Below are 26,228 nucleotides of genomic sequence, written 5' to 3' on the forward strand. Positions count from 1 at the left end.
TGGCCCTTCCCTTCCTTTGGCAGTGCAGCAAGGAAGGTGGGTGGGTGTTTAGCAACCCCACTTCTTGAGATATCCACCAGGCACGAGTGGTACAGAAAAACAGGATAACACAGAGGTGAGATCACTGGTAGAAGCAAATGGCAGAGGTAATTCCAATTCTTAGCAAAGCAATTCTTACAGAAGCAAAACAGCAAGTCAAACCAATTCCACTGACTGTACTATTATGTCCCACCAATTCTACCTGTTCTATTATTATTATGTCCCTTCAACGGTAAGGGAATAATAGTGGCTTACTGTCAATACCCCATGCAGTTGATTAAATTAAACATTTGTGCCATTATATGTGTGGTAATCTTTGTTATTACAGGTAGTCTTTGAGTTACAACAGTTCATTTAGTGACTGCTTGAAGTTACAATGGAACTGGAAAAAGTGACTTATGACCGTTTTTCACACTTACGACTGTTGCAGCATCCCCAAGATCAAGTGATCAAAATTCAGATGCTTGGCAACTGGTTCATATTTTCATATGGTTCATATCACCATGTCAGTTAATACTTAGTTGGGTAACCTTTAGCATGAATTATGGCCTTACAACATCTTCCCATGGAGTGAACCAAGTCTTTTAGTTCTGCAGATGTTATAATGTGAAACCGAGATTGAAGGATTGCTTCTATTAACTGGGTTTTATTGCTGGGTCGCTTCTGACTAACAAGTTTCTTTAGTCGGCTCCATAGATTTTCAATTGGGTTAAGGTCTGGGTTATTCCCAGGCCATTCCAACAGTGGAATATGATTATCTTGAAACTCCAAAAAAAGGTGGTGTTATTAGCCATCAAACCTCAAAAATACACTTTTCCCAAAAGGTTTCCACAATTTTGGCCACTATTGTAATTCTGCATCTTGCAGAGAAGTGGGGAATATAGAAAAAAAGGGCTAATAATGAAAAGATATTGTATTTCAATGGGAATTGGAAGTGTCCTATCTCTAAGTGTCCCTATACTCTGGATTAATTCCAGAGTATAAGCATTTTCCTTGCAAGCTAATATAGATAGTCATTCAACTTACAACAGTTCATTTAGTGACCATTCAAAGTTACAATGGCACTGAAAAATGTGACTTATGACTGTTTTTCACACTTACAACCGTTGCAGCATCCCCATGGTCACATGATCAAAATTCAGATGCTTGGCAAGTGGTTCATATTTATGACAGTTGCAGTGTCCCAGGATCATGTGATCCCCTTTTGTGACCTTCTGACAAGCAAAATCAATGGGGAAGCCAGATTCACTTAATAACTGTGTGACTAACTTAACAAATGCAATGATTCACTTAACAACTCTGGCAAGAGAAGTCGTAAAAAGGGGCAAACTCACTTAACAAATGTTTCACTTAGCAACATAAATTTTGGGCTCAATTGTGGTCGTAACTCAAGGACTACCTGTAGTAGTGTTGTGAAGGGCATCCAGTTTTGGTCACCAAGATATAAAAAAAGATGTTGAGACTCTAGAAAGAGTGCAGAGAAGAGCAACAAAGATGATTAGGGGACTGGAGGCTAAAACATATAAAGAACTGTTGCTGAAATTGGGTATGTCTAGTCTAATGAAAAGAAGGACTGGGGGTGACATGATAGCAGTGTTTCAATATCTTAGGGGTTGAAACAAAGAAGAGGGATTCAAGCTACTCTCCAAAGAACCTGAGGACAGGACAAGAAGCAACAGATGGAAACTAATCAAGGAGAGAAGCAACCTAGAACTAAGAAAAAATTTCCTGACAGAACAATTAATGATCCAACACTGGAACTTTTTAAGAAGAGATTGGACAACCATCTCTCTGAAATGGTATAGGGTTTCCTGCCTGAGCAGGGGGTTGGACTAGAAGACCTCCAAGGTCCCTTCCAACTCTGTTATTCTATTCTATTCTATTCTATTCTATTCTATTCTATTCTATTCTATTCTATTCTATTCTATTCTATTCTAGTCTAGTCTAGTCTAGTCTAGTCTAGTCTAGTCTAGTCTAGTCCTAGTCCTAGTCCTAGTCCTAGTCCTAGTCCTAGTCTAGTCCTAGTCCTAGTCCTAGTCCTAGTCCTAGTCCAAGCAGTACTACATGGGTTTTATGCCCCCTGAATGAGATAGCACTGAAGCATACATGCATGTACTTGGAAATACACACACAAACTTTCCCCATGGAACACATGCACAGATTTGCTTTGTAAATATAGCATTATTGTTATTTATAATATCTTTCATAGATGCTTAATTTACAAATATAATAGGAGTGAAGAGAGGAACCCTGGCTAAATAGCAGTTTTGAGAAGAGATCCTTCCACCATTCTAGTATCTTCTCCATTATCCCTCTAACTTCTCAGCTAACTCTGCTTCGGTTTCTTTCTCTTCCATACAGCAAGTTATTTCTCTGTCTCAAGCCTCTCTGCCAAGCACTAAACTTAGCTTTGAAGAGACCTTAAGTAAAATGCAGGATTTGGTTATTTATTATTATTTATTTATTTATTTATTTTATTTTATTTTATTTCTATATAAAATAGAAATTTCAGAGCAATGACCCAAGAACACCAGGTGCTGTGCGTGGCCACTCTTTCAATTTTTCACATGCTCCAAGACCATTCATGAGTTTTTGTGGGAAGTTGTAAGAATCAGTAAATATAGATACCCAAGGATTATTTCAGTCATAGAAATCAGTCCAATACATACTAATTTGAGAGAGAGGAAAAAAAAGGAAGACGACTACGGATAGTCCTTGACTTATGACCACAGTTGACCAAAATTTCTCTGGCTAAGTGAGATAGTTATTAAGTGAATTTTGCCCCATTTTATGACTTTTCGGGCCAAAGTGGTTAAGTGAATCACTGCAGTTGTTAAGTTAGTCACACATTTGTTAAGTGAATCTGGCTTCCCCATTGACTTTGCTTGTCAAATGGTTGCAAAAGGTGATCAAGTAACCCCGGGACACTGCAACTGTCATAAATATGAATCAGTTGCCAAGCATCTGAATTTTGAGCACTTGACCATAGGTATGCTGCATAACTATGAAAAATGGTCATAAGTCACTTTTTTCAGAGCCGTTGTAACTTCAAGCAGTCACTAAATGAATTTTAAATCAAGGACTACTTGTATTCTGGACAGAAGTCAGTGGCTGGGAAGAGAGGGGGCAGAGGGGGAAACTACATCAGTATAGTTTGCTGCCAAGTCAAGGATGGATGGAGAGTACTTGAACTCAGAAATATGGAAAGGCTCAAAGAGATTCAATTTTGAATGGTCACTAAATGAACTGTTGTAAATCGAGGACTACCTGTAATTTGGTAGTTCTAGTTCATTCACAGCCTTCTTCTGCTCTATCCTTTCTCTGCCAATGCATCTTTTATCTGCCTTGCAGTTCCTCATCTCAGAAGCCTACCAAGCATGTGCTAGTAAACAGGCACATTTGAAGGAAGTGCTATTGCAGAGAATGGAATGAATTGATTTTGCAAAGCTTTGGTACATTGCATTACGGGAGAACTCTAGTGCCTTTCTTGTTTCCGTAGGTCTGGTGAAGTTGGGTGTTCACTGCATCACAGGGCAGAAAGTTGCCATTAAGATAGTGAATCGGGAAAAGCTTTCTGAGTCTGTATTGATGAAGGTAAGCAAATCATATTTCCTGGGGTTATAGCGGGGAGGTGGGGAGTGGTGGGTGAGGGAGATTGGAGGAGACCAAAAGAGTGAGGTACTGAATCCACAATCCAGAGAGAAATAAATTGCATGGTATGCTTTCTACGCATCTCACCTTCCTTCCTGTGGGAAGGTTGGAGTCTGATAAAAGTGGAACCCTTAGCAAAGATATATATTTGATTCATAGTCTGTATTGGTGCCCTGAAGGAATTTGCCTGTCAATTTCTAGCCACTGGGAAATTTGCAAAATTAATGCAGTCTCTCACCAAGTTGTCAAGTTTAAAGAAGGCAGCACAGAGTGATGTTACTGAGGTGGCTTCTCCACTAAGTACTTAGGGAAACTTCATAGCAACCCCTTAGCTGTCATTGAAGTTATATGCATCCTGTCCTCATTATTGCAATCCCATTAATTTGGCACAGTAATGGAGGGATGACTATAGAAACTATGCTAAGTAACTGATGGGAGTTGGGGGCAAATGATATAAGCATCATGCAGATGCCATGACTTTTAGGTATTTGCATCCAACATTATGACTCAAGTACACACTAGTGTCATTTGTGCATAAGCTCAAGACACATATGTCCTTTTGGCATCCTCATGGCTTGCTGTGGACACTTGTAGCTACAAGTTGTTAGTGGAGAAAGAGCAGTAGGATTTTGCTTCCTAACAAAGGATGTGCAAAACATAGATAGATACTCTAAAATGTATATGATCTCTATGTGAGAATGGCACAACCCAGAACAGAATCAGGGTTAGGCAAGACTCCCTTGGCTCTAATATCCTGACTTTGGCCTGTTTGTCCAGACTGTCTCAGTCTGCACCAGCAGGAGCAAATGTTTTTCCTTGCCTTTGATTTGTTCTGTCAAGTGGAATAATTTCACACGAGTGGTTCAGCTGAAGTATTTTTCTGTACAGTAGTACAGTTTCTGAAGTATGTGCTAATACCAGAGAGCTTTAGCCATAACATAAAGGAAATGGTAATTTTTATTTTTATTTTTAAATTGGGGCAACTGCATCCCCTTTTAAGTCTTTTGGGGGAAAAGAGTACCTGAAACTGTCATGCATAGCAGAGGAGAAGCTTATTAAATCTTTGCATGCTCTTAGTTGATGTTTGGTAAGACCCAATCAAATGGAAAGTAAAACAACCAGAGAAATATATATATGAGGATTTATATCAAATTGAGTGCCTTGTGTTTGCCAGTTAATGTCCTGTCAAGTACTTTGAGGACAAGCTGACAAGCTGATAAAAGACAAGTGGGTGACAGATAAAGATCTTGCCTGGAGGCCTAGAGCAAAGACTAGATTCCCACTTTCTGCAGCATAATGATAGAATCAAAGAAATGAATCTTTATTTTCACCTGTAGTGCATTTGCACATCCTTCCAGATTCACCTTAGTCATAAGTCACTTTTTTCAGTTCAGAGATGGGTGGTTTAGAAATGTGAAATATAAATAAATAAAAGAAAACACTTGTAGCTCGGGTTTTAGATTTTGGCAGTGGTTTGCTCTCCAAGCTTGTTTCCATTTAGTTTCTGAACGTTCCAGACTAGGTAACATCATCAGCAGGATTTTCTTGTCCTATTCCTCATTCCTCAAGAAATTCCTGCTGCTGATGTTACCTAGTCTGGGAACAAAATGTTCAGAAACTAAATGGAAACAAGCTTGGAGAGCAAACCACTGCCAAAATAAATAAATTGTTAATTGTTCCCTAAATATTCCTTTTTGTACAGTTCAGTCTTCAAAAAGCAATTAAAAAAAAAAGTACAGTAAAAATGATAAGTAGCTTAGCACAGCAATTTGTTATTGGGAAAGGGAAAAATAATATGGCAACAAAACAACATGCAGTATCTAATTAAAAGTTTTGCACAGTGCATTACTTGGTGAAGATATCAGGCCACCTGATAGGTGAGTATAGGGTTAGCATCCTTGAAAATAATAAACATATTTTTTTCTGTGTGGTCCTCATATTTTGAAATGATTGGGTACAATTCTGTTCCCTTCCCTTTTTTTCCTTTTCCTTTTCCTTTTCCAATGATGTGTTTGTGGCATGGTACTCTGTAGCCCATGGCTAAATATCAATATCTCATACATTTGAGTAGGATTAAACACACTAAGACTACATAACCCAACATCCAGCTTCTTTGTTATAATAACTGTTTATGAGACATTTATGTTTACCTGTGTGGCACATGTGCCATTCTGTTATGGCTATTCACTATTCATACAGAAAATGTTAGTAGTCTGCTCTTTATTACACTAGATTTTTTCCCTCCCAGTGATGGGGTTTATATTGACTTCCAGATGAATTTATAATCCTAAATGATGCAATCAAGACCACTACCTGATCCAGCATGCTACAATATCTCTTCCTGATTAAAAGACCCCTCGAGGGAATAGGCAATTTGCATGCATAAATTGCTTCCTTTTCTTTCCTGTTTGTTTATCAAATTTATACAGCCACTCATCCCACAAAACTGACTATCATTATTGTAATAATTACTAAAAACATCAAAAATGAAGGAAGAGTAGGTAGAGAGATGTTAACATTAGTCTAGCCTGAAGGACCCAGAGATTGCAAGGGAAACCCTGTTTAAGCAAAGCAGACCAAGGGCAATAGTCTTCCAAACCTCAAATTTATTTATTAAATTTATATAGCTACTCATCTTACCCAAGGTGACTCTGGGTGGCATACAACAATAAAAAATGAACATATAAAAACAGCAAAATTGTTCTCTCTCTCTCTCTCTCTCTCTCTCTCTCTCTCTCCTATTATTTGTTATGAGTAAATGCCTAACTGTGTATATATCAATGCATAGACTGACCCCTCCTCCCTCACCTAGCCCTTCTCATGACCCCTCCTTACCTTGACTCCGCCTTCGCCATACATAAGGCCGTGCACAGGGATCCACGAGCCAGTTCCAGATGTGCACCTGAAAGAAAAGGAAATGGTGTAAATAAATACGTTGAATTAGAAAATAATCGTGTCTGTGATTATTGGGCAAGATCCTTGGAAAATACTTCTCAATATGGTAGCAGAGGATGGTTGTGCCCAATAACCAGGAATAATATCTAAAATGGAAGGAAGGATGAACACAAGGTCCATCACCAGACTAATGGCAGAGCTGGAGGAATCCGAAGGCGCCACAGTCAGAATTCCAACTGCCATGGAAGTGGAAGACCTGGACCAGGCAAACAGAAGCGTGAGTCCAAAAGAAAATGCAGCCAGGCACGCCAGGAACAAATCACCCGAGAGAGATGAGCTGAAAGAGACCATACAGAAAATGATGGAGGCCTCCATCAGCAAGAAGGAGCTCCTCACGAAACTCCAGGACCTACTAGATGACCACGGAGCAGCGATGAGCCCCCAGGAACGAGACCACGAGACTTCCAGACCGGTAAGACAAAGATACCCCCTGGCAGGGACCCAGGACCTAAACAATTCCAGTTTCGCGCCATGCTCCTGGCGGCCATCTTGGGATGGCCACCGACCAATGGGGAGCCAGGATTCAAATTTAATGGCGCGAAACGAAAGAAACCCCAGAACAAATGGGGGAACAACCAAAAACATCCCAGAAGGGACATACCAAGGCATCTGGAGCTCGCCTGCCGAGCTCAAAGCCAGAAAGACACCCAAGACCCCAGCAGCTGCAATAGGCCCTGCACGCAACCCCCTCGTGCCAGCCACTAACCGCAGGGAGACAACTGCGAGCCGAGGGGACTATGGGGGGGCCATCGATGATGATACACCCCCCAGATCCTCCACCCGAGGGCTACTCTCCACGAGGACGACCGCAGGGCACCGATTGCGCTCGAGGCATGCCGATGGCAGGACTCGAACCCAGCACCCTCAGCACCGACTACACGAGACCCAAGGGAAGGAGGCCACGCCAGCTACTCACCCTCCATGCGACCTCCGCCGAGCTTCCTCACGCGCCCAGGGACCAGCGACCAAGGATCGGGACCTCCCACTGCCGCCGCCGCCGCCGCTGCTGCCGCCACTGCCGCTGCCACCGCCGCGCCACCAAATCCCAGAAGTCCTCCACTTACGACCTCCTCGCCTCCTCGACTTTCTCCAGCTTCCAGCAGGGATCCAGTCGCCCATCGATGGATGCCTGCCTCCAGGGACGATGTCGGGGACCCCAGAGGTGAGTCCGGACCCCGAACTGTAGGCCTAGGCCGAGGCCTAAGAGCAGCAACTGCAAGCTACTCACCCACCGACTACAGGCGCGAAATAGGCTTCGCACATGCTCAATCGGCTCCTGCAAGAAGAGAAGGAGAGAACATAAATACAAGTCAGTACAGAGTCGCAAACTGCATCCCCAAGCCATATTATGAGTTCCCTCACCTGAGATACCATGGACAGCAACAGACTGTGAGTAATTTACCACACAGCTCAGTAAATTTACCAACTGACTTTCCCACTCTTAAGTTAGATGGATCAAACCTTATGCAGTGGAATCATCAACTCCAGGTTTTATTTTTAAGGGAGAATCTGTTGTTTCTAATTGATGACCCCCCCCCCACACACACCACAAAACCTTGGACTTTAGAAACAGACTGCTTGCATCACAGGGCTTACTATATAGTCATAGCAAGTATCCCACCAGGCATATACCCCAGCCTTAGCCACTACCTGACTGTGTCTGAAATACAGCAAAAAATATTTAATCTGTTCTACAGTAAAAGCACTGCCACCACAGCCAAAATATCTAGGGAATTCCACTCTGCCAGACATAAAGCAGGAACTCCCATGGGTGAACATATACTTAACCTAAATGCCACAAGGACTGAGCTGATACAAAGGGGGGAGGACATATCAGAGGAGAGTATGAAGAGCATTGTCATCAACTCCCTGGACTCCAGCTGGGATAATTTCATAATGCAGCTGGATAGCATAAGCCTAGGCCACCTCACACTCGAGTCACTGACAAACAGAATAATAGCAGAAGACAGCTTAAGGAGGGACCGCTCCATCAGCCGCAGGGACAGCAAACCAACAAAGAGGGTTGAGTTCCAAACCAGGAACCAAGACTACCCAGAGTGTTTCACCTGTGGTTCCAAGAACCACTATAAACGGGATTGTCCAAAAAACTCGAGGGGAAGGGATCACACCTACCACAGGGGAAGGGAAGGCAGGAAGCCAGGAAGCCAATGAGTGTGGCTCATTGATTCGGGAGCCACCAATCACACAACCCATGACAAGAAGATACTGACTTCATTTACAGAGGAAAACTACCACATTAAGGTGGCCAATCAAAACAGGGTCCTAGTAACAGGGAAAGGAAACACGTTCATAAGCGGGATAGGCAAGATAGAGGGGGTATTGCTCATACCCGAAATACCCCACAATATCTTAGCAGCGCTTAAACTCAGCAAGGACATGGGCATAGAGACCACCTTCAAAAAGGGAAAAGCCTACATGACCAGGGACGGGGAAAGCATCGGCAAAATAGTCATTGATGGAGGGCTAACATACCTCCATCCTAAGAGGAATAGTCAGACCCAAGTAATCGCCCAACTAGAAAACACAGAGGATAAAGTCAATGCCCATGTCGATATAGAGGGGGGCAGGGAAGGTGACCCCACCGAAAACAGCACAACACACTGAGGGAAATTGCTAACTGGCAAACCCATTCACGATGACTGTGCCCACTTGCTACATAGAAAGTTGGGCCATGCCAGCTTCCCAGTCATCCAAAAAATGACAGAATGTACCAGTGACTTGAAAATAAAAAATTGCAAAAACTACTTAGAGTGCTCTGTATGTAAATCATCTAAGCTAAAGACCAAACCCAGACCTAGAAAGGCCACCCGCACCACCAACTCTATCTTCCACCTGGTACACATGGATATTGTGGGCCCCATGAAGCCCTCTATAAAATACAAAAAGAAGTATTTTCTAACAATAGTAGATGACTACAGCTGCTATGGTTTTGTGTATACCATTAACCATAAGAGCGAGGTATTTCAAAAATTTAAGGAATTTTACAGGAGGGTAGAGACGCAACACAATACAAAAATAAGGCAAATAATGACAGATAGGGGGTCTGAGTTCCTGTCAAGGGACTTCTCGAACTGGTTAAAGATGCACGGGATAATACACTACACAACTTCTCCTTTTTCCGCGTTCCAGAACGGAGTCGTAGAAAAAAGGAATGGAGTCCTACAAACAATGATGAGATGCGCTCTAGAGGATGCAGGGTTAGGACAGCCATTCTGGGCAGAAGCACTCGCCTACTCAAATTATATGCTGAACAGGCTCTGGTCTAGCGTAATAGAAAAAACACCTTACGAGGTGATGTACAACCGAAAACCAAAAATTGCACACTTACACATATTTGGAGTCACGGCGGATGTGCACATCCCCAGACAACTGAGGCGAAAAGGAGACAAGGTCTCTAAGAGATTAAGGTTCATGGGGTATGAACCAGGCACAAAAGGGTACAGATTCATAGACAGGGACAACAGGTTCATCATATCCAGAACCGCGATGTTCCACGAGAACACCAACTGGTCAAAAATACATCTCAACGAGACGCTCATCAGACAGGAAGACACAGACAAATTAAGGGATGAAAGCAAACCCATCACATTAGAAACAGATACACAAGAAAGGCAAAAACCAAGACACCATGAGGTAGCCACCAAAGGGTGGAAGGAAGATCATCCCATCATTAAGGTAGATGCAGTCACAGAGAAAGAAGCCAAATACATGCACGACACCGACACATGACCCAACAGGCCCATAAGGCACAACAGAAATAGAATGCCAAAGAGATTTGAAGATTATGTCATGTCCATCCACCCAAATAGAACGACCCCCAACTCATACGAGGAAATTATTAGCCTGCCACAAGAAGAGAGAGATAGGTGGGAACAAGCTATGGAAAAGGAGATGGCTAGCCTAAGGGAACTAAACGTGTACACCCCTTCTAAGGTCCCAGTCGACAAAACACTCATAGGTACAAAATGGGTTTTCAAAATTAAGGAACTCGAAGACAACAAAACCTTCTACAAGGCTAGGCTCGTAGCTCAGGGGTTCGCTCAGAGGTATCCAGACGACTACACGGATACCTATTCACCTACAGTTAGGGCAGAAAGTGTCAAAAGCGCCCTAATAATAGCATCCGTCTTAGGCCTAGAAGTCTTTCAATTCGACGTTCAAACCGCATACCTCCATGCGAAGTTAGACAAAGAAATATATGTCAGGGCACCCCCAGGGATGGGCGCGAAAGAGGGAGACACCTGGTTACTAAACAAAAGTTTGTACGGCTTAAGGCAGTCAGGAAAAAGATGGTATGAGTGCCTAGCCAAAACACTCAGGGACATGGGTTTTACCGCCACCTCAACGGACCTCTGCCTCTTCGTCAAGAGGGAGGGCACATCAGTCAAGTACGCACTCATTTACGTAGACGACATCCTGTACATAGGGCAGCACAAGCGAAAATGCGATGAATTCGCCAAAGAACTGGGGAAACACTTCACACTCAAGACCCTAGGGAGAGTCAACAAATATCTAGGGGTGCAAATTGAGAAAACAGAGAATGGGTTCAGGGTATCACAAAGGGAAAAAATATTAGAACTTATACACAGATGTAACATGAAGGACGCTAAGCCATGTGAAACACCCATGCAAACAGACTTCCTGAAACATATGCACGAAGAGGGGGAGCCATTTAAGGACAACACTCTGTATAGATCCGTCATTGGGTCCCTCCTATATATTGCCAATTGGACAAGGCCTGATATCAGCCTAGCAGTTAACCTGTTATCCAGACACATCAGTGAACCCAAAGTATACCACTGGGAAGGGGTAAAACGAATAATTAAGTACCTGAAACATAGCATAGACGCATACCTATGTCTGGAACCGTCCAAGTCCAAAGAACCCGTGCTGACCTGCTATGCGGACGCTGACTGGCAGGTGATACCAAGAGCAGAAAAAGCACCTCTGGTTACATATTTCTCATCAATAATTGCCCATTACATTGGTACACCGGTAAACAGAATCTGGTTGCCACATCCACAGCAGAAGCAGAATACATCTGCCTATCAAAGGCAGCTAACAATTTAGTGTGGTTCGATGACCTGCTCTCTGAAATATGGACCGAGCCAGTTTATCCAATAACAATCCACGAGGACAATAAAGCAGCCATAGACATTTCCAACGCAGACGCAGTAGGTCAAAGGTCCAGGCACATCGACATCAAGCACAAGCACGTCAGGCAGTTATCGAACGTAGGTTTCATCAGAGCCGTACATTGTGAAACTTCTGAACAAGTCGCAGACATTCTGACAAAGCCATTACCAAGCAGACAGCATACATATCTGACACCAAAATTAGGAGTGGCTATACCTTGTACGGAATCAACTCCAGATGTTAGGCATTTAGAGGGGGATTTGTTATGAGTAAATGCCTAACTGTGTATATATCAATGCATAGACTGACCCCTCCTCCTTCACCTAGCCCTTCCCATGACCCCTCCTTACCTTGACTCCGCCTTCGCCATACATAAGGCCGTGCACAGGGATCCACGAGCCAGTTCCAGATGTGCACCTGAAAGAAAAGGAAATGGTGTAAATAAATACGTTGAATTAGAAAATAATCGTGTCTGTGATTATTGGGCAAGATCCTTGGAAAATACTTCTCATTATTCTTCTCATCTTTCCTATTACCTACTTCTATTGGCATCTTGTGACTATCACTTTGTTGGTTGTATCTTATGCTTTACGATTGTATCTTATATTATTATTGATTGATTGATTAGCCTATAGGCCATATGAACCAGGGGTGGGTTGCTACCAGTTCGCCCCGGGTCTGCACATGCGCAGAAGCGTTGCGTGCATGTGTGAGCGCGCGCATGCCCACGAGCAAAACGGTAGTGACGGGATTTGAAACCCACTACTGATATCATCGTACAAGGTTCAAACATGTATTACCAATAAAATCCTATACAAACAATTTGAAATAAGAGTAGGGTAAAATACAATAGTTATAGGATATAATACAAGAATTTAATACATGTAAAATAGAATTAAATGACATAAAATTATATTTCTGTATCACCCCTGCAATCTACCCCAATCAGGCCCACATATGCCGTATATAATCTGCATCTTATAATTTATCACTTTGTTGCTTATATGCTTACTGAGAGCTTATGCACCGGAGACAAATTCCTTGTGTATCCAATTACACTTGGCCAATAAAAAATATCCTCTCCTCTCCTCTCAAAAGAAGGACTAGGGGTGACTAGGGGTCAGGGTTCTAAATTTTTTTACTACCGGTTCTGTGGGCGTGACTTATTTTGTGGGTGTGGCTTGATGGTCATGTGACAGTGGGCGTGGCTTGATGGTCATGTGACTGGGTGGGCGTGGCCAACTCAATGTCACTCACATCAAGGGGTGCCTTGCCTGGCCCCTCCCTTCCCAGCCATTCCTTGTCACACCCAGCCTCAACGTATCTATAGTTCTGTAAAAATGTTGTTCACCTTTTTTCAACTTTATTATCTACATACTATAGCTGTACTTTCATGGACCACTGAAAGGAGGAAATGGCTCACATGCTTTGCCCAAGAGTGTGATAGGCAACAGGCTTTTAAGGGGCTGCCAGAAAGAAGGGGGGGCAATGTATTTTCCAAAGGACCAGAAGGCAAAACAAGAAGCAACCTAAAACTAAGGAGAAACTTCCTGACAGTGAGAACCAATATAGGTGCAGAAATATTTCAGTCATAATTTCACATATAAAATAGCCATTCGTGTAATACAACCTGCATATTGTTCAAAACAGTCATTAGTATTATGGCTGATGTTTGACAGCAAGCCTAAAAGTCAAAGATCACAAGAGTGCTTCTTTCTCTGTATGTATACAAAACATCACATACCAGGAATAGCATATTAAGATGGACTTATACAACCTGATGTACAAAATAAACACGCACATATTTATGCTCTGGACTATAGACATTGAATGCATGTAAATCCCTGAAAAATATGTGGTAGCCCTGGGCAAAAGGAAGGCAGTAAAATCACTCTAGGTGTAGGGACAGTGTAAAATATTAACACATGATAAATAATGGACAATTAAAAATAATAGCACAGAGGTTTTTTCCTCTCTCTCTCTCTCTCCCTTCCTTCCTCTTTCTTTCTCTTCTATCTCTCTCTCCTTCCCTCTTTCTTTCTCTTTCTGTCTGTCTGTCTTGTCACAAGTAAATGCCTTATTCTCTAATAGGGAAACTGTATATACTCGGGGTATTAGGGGTTAATTTATTCTTCCTCTCTTAATATATTCATATGTAACCACTCCCATCCTTTACTCCGCCTTGTGAATATAAAAGGAGTTGTATGCACCTCCTCCTTGCTTCTATCTACGATTACTCAGAGAATATAGAATGCCTACTGTAAATAAATAGTGTTATGTTTGAATACTTTATTCTTAAATCATTTATTGAGTCTGATCCTTAAAATTACGCAACAATCTGTCTGTCTCTCTCACACACACACCTGGTCTGGGCACAAAGTATCTGTTGTTACAGAAGTTCTCATTTCTCTCTATAATACACCTGATACTAATCAATACCCTATCTCTCAACTACGTAAAGCCTATGCATGTTTACTTGGCAGTAAGGCTACTCTCTTTCAGTGGGATTTACTCCTAATAGATACATATGATTGCAGGCAGACAGCTAGCTCCGTTGTTTAATAGGCTGTAAGTAAAATTTCTACATTAACACAATTTATACCTAAACAACAGAATATAGGAGGAAAAAATCATAGCAATAGTCTGAGCTATGCTTTTCTTCTTTAAATGGAAGTACTACCCATTTTAACCAGACATTAAGACTCATTAGTTTGGAATACTAGTATGGCTTGCACTGAACCTTGACAGTACTTGTTTTCCTTACAAACTAGCTCAACTTTGTTTCCTTTAAATCTTGCTTTCGTTACACACCACCCGCTTCAGACCAAGAGCTCCATTTTTAGGGAAAGAGAGTGGACTGGGGGGGGGGGGGGGGCTTTGGAAAGAAAAGTGCAGCAAGAGAAAAGGGGAAAAGTGCACTCTGGATTCCGAGAAGCCTTCCTCGTTCTCATTCTTCCCAATCCCTTCCCACTCCCGGATCCTTCTCCCCCCCCTCCCCCGCTCACTTCCTTTTGCTTGAAACTCCTTTCAGGGTGGGAGGGAAAACCAAATAAAAATGGGAAGGAGGCAAGGACAGAAAATGGTGCATGGAGGAGGGCATTTTTCAGCCGCTTTCTGGGACTGAAAAGTTGAGGGGACCCAAGGAAGCAGCAACCGGCCGGGACTAAGACTCCCACCCTCCACCATCCCGTGCCGCCTTCTTTTTCTCTCCCTGCCCCTGCTCTTCTCTCTCCCAGGAAGAAGGGGACTAACCTTAAAAAAAAAAAGCTCTGCTGCTGAGCAGAGAAAGCAGTAGCTGGGAAAGATGTTGCTACAGAGTTAAAACAATGAAAAAAGTGCCCTTCCCCTATTCCTACCCTCCCTCTTTTTCTCCCCACCAGTTTCCTTTAGCTTTGGCTCCGGTGCCAAAAGAGAGAATTCTCTTTTGTTTGTGAAGTCCTCCTCCTTTTTTCCCCGCCCAGCTGGAGAAAGACAGGAGAGGGCTGCTGCTGCTGCCCCTATCAGTCCCAGCGCAGCGGCTGCATGCATCGCCGGCGGCTTCGGGAGGCGCTGACCGGCAGGGAGAAGGGAGCCGGCACAGCAACCTTTGTAGCCACACAGCTGCAAAGCTTGCCGAGCTCCCCCCCATCCCCATCCCCTGCCCCACCTGCCACCCCAAATTGCACCCCAGTGCAAGACGCGCATTTTACCGGAGAGTGGCAGCTCCGGGTCGTCTCTCAGCCGTTGCGTGCAGGGAGTGCAAGGCAAGTAACTTCTCGCACTCAGAAGTTTTTCTTTACTTTGCAAGGTTTTTCCCTGCATACAAATAATGTAGGTAAATGCGTGTCCAGCTGAATGATCACTGAAGGGCCCTCTTTATTCATAGTATTGTAAGAAAGGAAATGTGCTTGTTTGAGGGAAGCCAATTATCCAGATGAAAGGCAGAGAATTCCTTTGAAGTAGAAACATTCACAAGAGGGGCCCCTCAGTTGCCAGAGATAGAGATATTTGTTTGAAGGTTAAAACAGATCAAAGGATGACCACATCTAATATCAACAAGAGATAATTTGAATCTATGCTTCAGTAATTGGCAAAAAGAATTATGACTGTTGGCAAAGAAAAATGTAAAACTTAGTAATTGGGAAGTGTCAATTAAATATGACAAATGTATATGATCACATAAACTGCTGAGTTAACAGAATCCTTTGTCTTAGAAGGGTATAAAAACCATTGTAACTAATTTCTGTCTTTGTTCAACGCTTCATGTGCAGAGCTTTGAACCTATTGCACAATATACAATGTCTCTGGCTAACCCTGAAAAGTTGTGTTGGTCTTATTAAATCCACAACACAACGGCTGAGAGACGACCCGGAGCTGCCAGTCTGCGCTCTGCCAGGCGAGCAGCAGAGTGAGTAAGCCAACGATCTGCCAGCTTCCCATAATCTGCAGTTTACTCGTGAGCACCATGCTCATGAGTAAACTGCAGATTAGAGGCAGGCAGCAGATCACAGGCAGCGAAAGAAACCACTGCCTCCTGCCTCCGTGCATCGAGGAGGCCGAGCAGCAGCGGGAAGAGCATGGGACTGGAGGCGCAGGAAGTGGCTGCCAGCCATGCCCTCAGGTGAAGATGTTGTGGGCGGGGCGGCTCGACCCCCTCCTTAGGAGCCTCAGTTTACTCATGAGCACCATTGGCCTTTCTCTCTGCCTCTCCCAGCCAATGGTGCTCACGAGTAAACTGCAGCTAGGATCTCCCGCGTGCTTCCCTCGCAGGCCAGGCCAGCTGGGGGAAACGCACGGGAAGAGCTCCCCTCCCTCCCCGCGCGCATTGGTCCACCACCCGCTGCTGGTATCACCCCTCCACCAGCTCTCCCTCCCCCCCCCACCCGGGCCCTTCGGCCTTACCTTTGCCAGCAGCGGTGAGCAGAAGTACGGGGCTAGATTCTGCAAGTAGTGGCTGGGCGGGGCGGGTGAGCATCGGTTAGCGAGCAGGGACCGATTTGGGGGCGTGGCCAGCCAAAGGTCACTAACGGTTTGGATAACCACATCAAATTTCCGCTAATGGTTCTCCGGAACCGGTCCGAACCTGTAGCAACCCACCTCTGCTAGGGGTGACATGATAACAGTGTTCCAATATCTCAGGGGTTGCCACAAAGAAGAGGGGGGTCAACCCAGGGGTGAAATTCAGCCGGTTCTATCCGGCTCGGGCGAACCGGTAGCGGCGGCTGTGGGAGTCTCCGCTCACCCATGCAGAGGTCATGACGTCGCTTTTTTGCGACAATTTTAAGCCTCTGCACATGCGCAGAAGGCTTTGCGCATGTGCAGATGACAGGTTTTCCTGCCTGAGCAGGGGGTTGGACTAGAAGACCTCCAAGGTCCCTTCCAACTCTGTTATTCCATTCCATTCCATTCTTCAAATTTCTATATAGCCTGTCAGGCACAAGTAACTAGGAACAGGATTTGCGTTCAAAGCACTAAAAGTTTATTACCATATTTTTCAGAGTATAAGGCGCACTCCCCCCCCTCCCAAAAGAGGGTGAAAATTTGGGTGCGTCTTATATACCGAATGTAGACAAAAATGTTAGGCACGGAGGAGGCAATGGTCTGTGGCAATCTCTGCAGCCTGGAACATCTGATTGCGGGTATTCCGGGAGGCCAATCCACCTGCCAATCAGCTGCTCGTACTGAATCAGGCTGCAATAATGTGCTGAAGCTGACCTGGCTGTTCACTATTTGCTGCAAGGACTGTCAGAGTTTGCAGCAGCAATCACATCCAGAAAGCACACACAAGTAACTGATTCAACAGGATTCAATAACTTCTCTTTATATATAATATAACACATGAAGTAAATATACAATACCAAAAGCAGGTTTTCCAACATGGTAGTAAATAAAAGCAAAACACAAGCAGAGGAGAGGAGAGGAGTTTCAGTTTCAGTTTTAGTTTCAGAGATCAGCACAGCATGCAGCTTTAGAACAGTTGAGCTAAGCGCTCAGGTTCCTTGCTGTCTCCTTTCTTGTTGCTCATACAGCAAATACTGTTTCAGTTTCCAAACAGCCCTCAACTCTCTCACACACTGACAGGATGCTTGCCAGATGAATACCGATGGATGCTGGTAGGCAGAATTTTTTTTTCTTATTTTCTTCCCCAAAAACTAAGGTGTGTCTTATACTCCAGAGCATCTTATACTCCAAAAAATATGGTACATGCTAACTATATACAAGAATCTGATCTACTAACGGTCAAGACAAATTGGCGCTAGGTAAGAGTTAACAGAATTCACGGGGTGGGGTGGACAGTGGACTTAGGTCTCTGATGATACATTTGACCCTGCATTTGGGCTCTGCCTAGTCATCTCCTACACCACTCCTCGCACATGCGGGACTTTGGCTTGTTTACAAATAAAAATAATAATAAATACAAATATAAAAAATATTGCAATAATTATCACCTAAAAGAAGAATAAAAAATGGCCCCATCAACAATGGAGCCATCTAGACAGGTCTCCTGAACAATTCTTGCTCAGTAAGCATATCATGAAAAGCGCAGGTAGTCCTCAATTTACAATAGTTCATTTAGTGACCGCTCAAAGGTACAATGGCATAGAAAAAGGTGACATGACCATTCTTCACACTTATGACTGCTGCAGCATCCCCATGGTCAGGTGATCAAAATTTGGATGCTTGGCAACTGACTCCTATTTATGACAGTTGCAGCGTCCCGGGGTCATGTAATCTCCTTTTGCAACCTTCTCACAAGCGAAGTCAATGGGGAACCCAAATTCCCTTAACAACCATGGTACAGGTAGTCCTCAATTTATGACCACAAATGAACCCAAAATTTATGCTGTTAAATGAGAAATTTGTTAAGTGAGTTTTTCCCCATTTATGACTTTTCTTGCCACAGTTGTTAAGAGATTCACTGCAGTTGTTAAATTAGTAACAAAGTTGTTAAGTGAATCTGGTTTTCCCATTGACTTTGTCAGAAGGTTGCAAAAGGTGATCCCATGACCCCGGGACACTGCAACTGTCATAAATGTGAGTCAGTTGTCAAGCATCCAAATGTAAATCACGTGACCAAGGGGATGCTGCAATGGTCATAAGTGTGAAAAATGGTCATAAGTCACTTTTTTCAATGCCGTTGTAACTTAGAATGGTCACTAAATGAACTGTTGTAAATCAAGGACTACTTGTACTAATTTAACAAGTGCAGTGATTCACTTAACAATGGTGGCAAGAAAGGTCGTAAAATGGGGCAAAATTCACTTCACAGATGTTTCAGTTAGCAACAGAAATTTTGGGCTCAGTTGTGGTCGTACATCCAGGATTACCTGTACTTTCTTTTGTGTCTTGCTCCCTTGGTTTTTTGGCAGATCTGCTGTCCCACTTCTGCCATTTCTCTTTGTAAAGGAAGTCATTACTCCTCCTTGCCACCATCCTGGTGCTAAACTCTGCTTATAAGGATTTTAAGTGGGTCCTGTCAAGCACCAGTCAGGAATTGTTCAAAGAGAACATACAGGTAGTCCTCGACTTGCAACAGTTCATTTAGTGACCATTCAAAGTTACAATGGCACTGAAAAAAGTGACTTAGGACCATTTTTCACAGTTACGACATTTGCAGCATCCCCATGATCATGGGATCAAATCCAGACAGAATCAACATTCAGATGCTTGGCAACTGGTTCATATTTATGACCGTTGTGTCATGTGATCCCCTTTTGCGACCTTCTGACAAGCAAAATCAACGGGGAAGCCAGATTCATTTAGCAACTGGGTTACTAACTTATCAATCGCAGTGATTCGCTTAATAATGGTGGCAAGAAAGGTCATAAAATCAGGCAAAACTCACTTAACAAATGTCTCATGTATCAACAGAAATGTTGGGGTCAATTGTGGCTGTAAGTTGAGAACTACCTATAGTCTGTTCTCTTCTGGAGCCCAAGTAGGAAACAATGTCCATGAATGGCAGTTTTCAGTGAGGAAGAGGCATGGTGAAGCATCCTGAAGTGACCAATAGGAATTGGGGACTTACTCCTGTCTGCATCAGTGACCGTACTCTCAGTGAGGCATGCATGAAGCATATTGCCTGCTAATTATATTGGGAGAAGAGAGGAAAAATGATTTTAAAACTAAAAAAACTTTATGCTGCTTCAGCTGTGGGTTGTGGGTAAGAGGCCATGGTTTTAAAAAAGTTCCTGGAACATGTTTGTGTCATACTTAGAGAGACGCAATGATGAGCTTCAGGGGACATCTTCTGTGATAGGTGTCTGCAACTATTCCTTCAGGATATTGTGGTTTCACAGGTTTGATGAATGCATCACCTGGCAGGACAACACAGCCACTCATGATTCAAAGAATTATCATAAAACCAGGGAAAGAAAAAAAAAAGAACTGGTATATGAAGAAAACAGCAAAATAATGTAGTAGGGAGTAAGTGATGTGAATATGAGCCAGTGGGAAAAATTCTTGTCTCCATCTGCCCCAAGCTCTGCATCCTAGGACACAAACAGAATTTTATTTTATTAATTTATTTATTAAATTTATACGCCACCCACCTCACTGTGACTCCTTTTATCCTTGTACACAAATCACTGTGGCCAACTTGCTGCGGCGAACTCACCATGGCCAAGTTGTCACGGGACAACTTGCCATGGCAGGACAATTTAATAATTGTTTAATTATTTAAAATGAATAAAAAAATATTTTTATTTTTGTCATTCACATTTCATTTTGTCCCTATTTTGCATCCCTTCTTTAATGATTCTGTTCCACCATTTCTTTGATATTAGTGTAACTCTTGTCCCGCAGTGAGTTGGCCGCAGCAAGTTGGCCATGATAAGTTGGCTGTGGCAAGTTGGCTGCGGCAAGTTGGCTGCGGTGAATTGTGATAGATCCATAAACACTTTCTGTCTTTTTTCTTCCATTGCAGGTGGAACGGGAAATTGCCATTTTGAAGCTGATTGAACACCCTCATGTCCTCAAACTTCATGATGTCTACGAGAACAAAAAATACTTGTAGGTATTTATTTGCAGATTGCCTCCCACTTGCAAATGGGGTCCTGAATACATACCTGCCAGAGTGAAATAGAGGTAGCCTTGACATACAAAAGTTCATTTAGTGACCGTTCAAAGTTACAATGGCACTGAAAAAAGTGACTTCTGACTGTTTTTCACACTTATGACCATTGCAGTATCCCCATGCTCACATGATCAAAATCAGACACTTGGCAACTGACTCATATTTATGACTGTTGCAGTGTCCTGAGGTCATGTAATCACCTTTTGCGAACTTCTGACAAGCAAAGTCCATGAGTAAGCCAGATTCACTTAACAACCATGCTACTAACTTAACAGCTGCAGTGATTCACTTAGCAACTGTGGCAAGAGAGTTCGTAAAATAGGGCAAAACTCATTTAACAACTGTCCTACTCAGCAACAGATATTTTAGGCTCAATTGTGAATGTAAGTCAAAGACTATCTGTAGTTCTTTCTAGAAATTAGCCACATTCCAACCTGGAATATTGTAATCTCTTTTCATGGATTTGCTTGCTAAGGATTCTACATTCAGGAGAAATGTGGGGCCTTCTTTCCAATCATACATGTAGCTATAGGGATTACAACTCCAGACTTATAATCATAATGAATTGATACATAAATACATAAATACAATATATAGAGACTGAAATCTACTAATAGTACGGACAATGTGAAAACTGTAGTTTGAGTTTAAAATGCATTGCAAATAATTACCAAAGGCTGCTAATTAATGTGGTGAAACAGCCCTGGATTAGCACAATGTGTAAACACATTAAACCACCCATCTTCCCCAATCACCATGGTCAATGCCCCTCTCATGTTCTTAACCACAATGTTGCCTGCAACAAACCTACATGAGATACTACTCAGGTACTATTCTACCTTCCCAAAACCTTTTTCCTGATGTTTGATGTTCTTATGCCATATAAAGAAGAGCAGTATTGGCCATGGAATAGTATCATTTCCACACTTGCAACAGAATGGTTTAATGGGCTCAAAAGAAAGGGTGAAGCATCCATGCAGTGGTGGGATTAAAATAATTTAACAACAGGTTCTCTGCCCTAATGACCAGCTGGGTAGGCGTGACTGGGTAGTCATGTGACTGGGTGGGCGTGGCCAACTCAACGTCACTCACATTGAGGGGCGCTTCTCCTCGCCCGGCCTCTCATGACCATGGGGATGCTGCAACGGTCGTAAGTGTGAAAAACAGTCATAAATCACTTTTTTCAGTGCCATTGTAACTTTGAATGGTCACTAAATGAACTGTTGTAAATCAAGGATTACCTGTACAAAAATACAAAAAGCTTATTTGCTTGCAAAAAGCTGCCCTAAATACCAATCATTAGATTAGAAATACCTGCAAGCCAGAGTTACCAATCAGGCAGGGTGCCAGAGCACCTTGAGGAATTAAAATAGTTAAAATGCAATGATAACTATCAGCAGCCAACTCTTGCTCATAAAGTGAAACCCTTTAGCAGAGAAGTCATTTAAGCTCTCCAGAAAGTGGGTGGGCATATTTCGGCTACAAAATGCCGAGCTAAAGAGACAAATTAACAAATTATATAGGGAACCCAGGTTCAAGTCTCTGCCCTCCCAAGTTTGTCAAGCACGGCTGGTCTCACTCACCTCACAAGATATCCTAAGGAAATCATCCAGATTTAAGGAAAGATCACATGCCCCCCCCAAGGCAGTAAAGAAATCAGTGCCAAGCTGGCATCCTGCCTCTTGGAAGTACACCCCAAAAGGACAGTGCCAGGAACCACTAAAGCAGTGAAGGAAGACCCCCTCCCCAGATAAAAAAAGAAACCATGAGGCAGGAAAAAATTCAAACACAATACAAATAATTACAAATCACAACAGTTTAAATTCTTTAAAAATTAAAACACAAACCTTGTCTGTCTCATTGCCAGAGTTCACACCCCAGGCAAGCTCAAGTGTAAACACTTGAGATAAGCCTAACTTCAAAGAAAGCAATTTGCGCTAGAATGTAGCAAAAGAGCAAACACAGTAGCTGTTGCTTGTTAAACCAATTACCATAACAAATAGACACAGGAACTAGCCAGATTTCTGAACCCTGCTTCTTTTTCGGAACAGAGATTAACCTTTCTCCTTCCAAACAAAACTGAATAGGGAAAATTATCCCATCAATAAACACAGGATTAAACTTCACCAAAAACCAATTTTAGACCAAAACTCAGAGTATGTAAGCTCACATTTGAATGTTAATCTTTCTAGCTAGCCAAGAAGCCTTGCTGAATGTCACTCATCTTGGTTCCTTGTCATTAAAAGCTTCTTTCTGGCAGCTCTGCTTCGTTATTCAATTATTTCTTCAAAGTGCTGATCGTTGCATCCTGGCTGGAAAAACTCCAACAAGGGAGTATTTCCTCCCAGCAGCAGTGTAAAAAGCTTAAAACAACCCTTCCCCTTTAAGAAAGTCAAGCCCCAGCAAAGTACCAGCAAAGAAAAAAAAACAACCTCCGGAGAAGCTCAGGCGACAGTAAGTCTGGGCGTACTGCCAAGAACCGTTAGCTGTTACAATGTAATAAGGGTTAACCGAGAGGCAGTTTCTGTAAGCAGGGCAATAAAGATTAGGCTAGAAACAACACCAGAATGTTTCCTTCCTGTCTTCCTTACAGGATTAGCTCTGTAAAGTAGAAAAAAACAAAAGGAGATTTCTTCCAACAACCGGTTCTCTGAACTGCTTAGAAAGTTAACAACCGGTTCTAGCGAATAGATGACAACCGGTTGAATCCCACCACTGCCATGGGAGCAAAGTCAGAATCCATTCAAAACAAGGAAAAACCATTTTCTTGGCAAAGAAAATGGAAGAGAGATGTAACACTTTGATCTCAAGAGCTAAAAAGAGAAAGAGAAGGGGGGTTGGGGAGATGAAGAATTTAAAATATTTTATATTGCTTCACCATGATTGAATCACCAACTGTTACACAACCCCAAACCAGGGGTGGGATTCAGCCGGTTCGTACAGGTTCGGGCTAACCGTTAGCTCCAATGATCAGCTGAGAGTAAACCAGTTCTCTCTGACGATCAGCTGGGCCTGCCCGCCCACCCCTGCGCTATACCGACCTATATTTCCTTTGTTTGAAGTCCAGCTGGTAGGCGCGGCAGAGTGGATTGCCGCGCCTCAGCTGTTTTACTCACCGGGGCTGCAGTAGAAGGTAAGTTTTCAAATGTACTGCTTGCGCGGGGAGCGTGTGTTTGGCGCACATGCGCAGTGAACCTTTTGTTACACCGGTAAGTTTTAGAGCTGTTTTCAAACGCACTCCGCCCGTGTGGAGTGTGCGTTTGGCACGTGCATGAGCGAAGCATGCATGTGTGTGCGAAGCACGCGTTTAGCGAACCAGTTGTTACACCGGTTGAATCCCACCACTGCCCCAAACAGAGAACAAGCAGAGGTAATTCAAACCATGACTACATTTTTTATAGGAAATATTTCTGTTTAATAAATATTGTGTAAAGTTAGCTGTACATGGGTGGCTGGGTGGCAGCTGTGTGCTCTGATTGAAGAAGGGTCTGGCTTTGGCTTCCTAGAAAGTGTTTCTTGCATGGGCAGCCAAATACAGGTAGTCCTTGACTTATGTCCGTAATTTAGCCCACAATTTCAGTCGTAAGTCACGATGGACATAAAGCGGGTCAACACGTGACTGGACCTGATTTTACAACCTCTTTTCTGGCAGTTATTAAGCGAACACTACAGTTGTTAAGTGAACACAGTTGTTAAGCAAACCCATTGTTCACTATGAGGTGTCTGTGGAGATTCTCAGTCATCCATGTCACAGTTGTCTCAAAGATTCTTTTCCAAAAGGCAGCTGGACTATTTTTTCCTTGAGGAAGAAGAACAAAACATTTTGTTTCTCATTCAAGAAACTTCATCAGTTTTTGTGTGTGGGGGGGGAGGCAGGATGGAATGGAATGAGAATGAGAAACGAAATGTTTTGTTCTTTTTCCTTAAGGAAAAAAACACTCCTGTTGCTTTTTGAAAAAGCACCTTTGAGATCACTATGAAACCAGAAGTAAATGCTGGTTTCTGGAAAAAATGTCGTAAAACTCAGCCATGTGACCATAGGGTGCTGCAAACATCTGTAAATGTAGGCTTATTCTCAAGCTCCCAAAATGCAACCATTTTACTGTGGAGGGGGAGGGGGGCTGAACATCAGAACTTCAAAACCAGATCATACTTCCATTTTTGGATTTCTCTGTAACTTTGAACGTTTATTAAGCGACTGGTCATAAATCAAGGATTACCTGTGGACGACTCTCACCCTTGGCATTTCCACATACAGTTATGTGCTGTTTTTGATAAGAAAGAGCTTTCCATTGGGACAGCAGTCTGTTCCTCAATTGGAATACTGTAATTTTCAGCATGTTTAATTTGAAAGTTAATTTGCAATTCTGCAGTGTTGATGGGATTGAATTCCAAAGTCTGACACGTCAGTATATCTACAAGGAAATCACTCCCATTAAAGTCAACTAAACTTCCAGTGCAGGGGTAGGTTCTACTCACCTTTACTACTGGTTCGCAACGGGGCTGCGCATACGCGCTTGCTTTGCTTGCGCGCATGTACGCTCTTCTGCGCATGCATAGAAGCGTTCTGATGATGTCGGGGTCGGTGTGCGGAGCCTCCCTCCGGTTTTACTATTGGTTCTATAGAACCGGTCCAAACCGGGGGCAACCCACCACTGCTCCAGGGTAGTAAATAAGTAGTGAGGATGATGATTAAGAGAGAATTTTCAAGAATTATAGTTATAATAATAATAATAAAAAAAAAATAGAGAAAGTTAGAGATGTATCAAAGTTGAACCTGAAATGTGGCATTCTCAATGTTGTTTGACTGAATTTTTATGAATAAAATAAATAAATGTTTATTTTAATAACAATATATAAAAAAGACTCTAGCATAGCTTGGAAAACCATTGGCTATGTTAAACTGCACCTCTTATTATCTCCAGCCAGTGCACCCACCAGTCAGATTAGGCAAAAATAAGCGACATGACTTAAAATGAAAGCTGGAAATACTTTTCCAAAAATACTTTTTTTAAAACTGATAGTATTTTAAGGGAGTGGTCTGTCTATTTTTACTTTTGAACCTTGGAAAGGTCCACAGATTCTGCTGATACCGAACATTTCATATAAAATAGTCAAGTCAAACAAAATTATCTGGGTACCCAAGACAGAAGACTTAATTATGTAGTTCTCTGAGCTTCTCACTATGTAGTCAATTTTTGGGGAGGGGGGGATGAAGCAAACGTGTGTTAATTTCAAGGACCCTCTACACACGTCTTTCCCAATGAGTTGCAGCCTGGAGATCACCTCTCTCTTGCTCCTGTTCTGTTGTCCTAGATGGGACTCCAGGGGATCTCCTTCCTCCTTAAGGCAGGGGTCCCTAACTACCGGG

The 26,228-nt window shown here is 42.8% G+C and overlaps 1 protein-coding gene across 1 annotated transcript in view; it reads left to right on the forward strand.

Moving 5' to 3' along the window:
• LOC139317337 (serine/threonine-protein kinase BRSK2-like) overlaps positions 1-26,228 on the forward strand; it is a 212,581-nt gene that overhangs the window by 61,149 nt on the left and 125,204 nt on the right. Inside the window, exons 2-3 of the mRNA XM_070944349.1 lie at positions 3,539-3,633; positions 20,708-20,793. Coding sequence (XP_070800450.1) covers positions 3,539-3,633; positions 20,708-20,793 — 181 coding nt within the window. The remainder of the gene's footprint in view (positions 1-3,538; positions 3,634-20,707; positions 20,794-26,228) is intronic.

This window comes from Pituophis catenifer, unplaced genomic scaffold (assembly GCF_029215685.1).
Source record: "Pituophis catenifer annectens isolate HBS135680 unplaced genomic scaffold, rPitCat1.0.hap2 SCAF_5, whole genome shotgun sequence".
NCBI lineage: Eukaryota > Metazoa > Chordata > Lepidosauria > Squamata > Colubridae > Pituophis > Pituophis catenifer.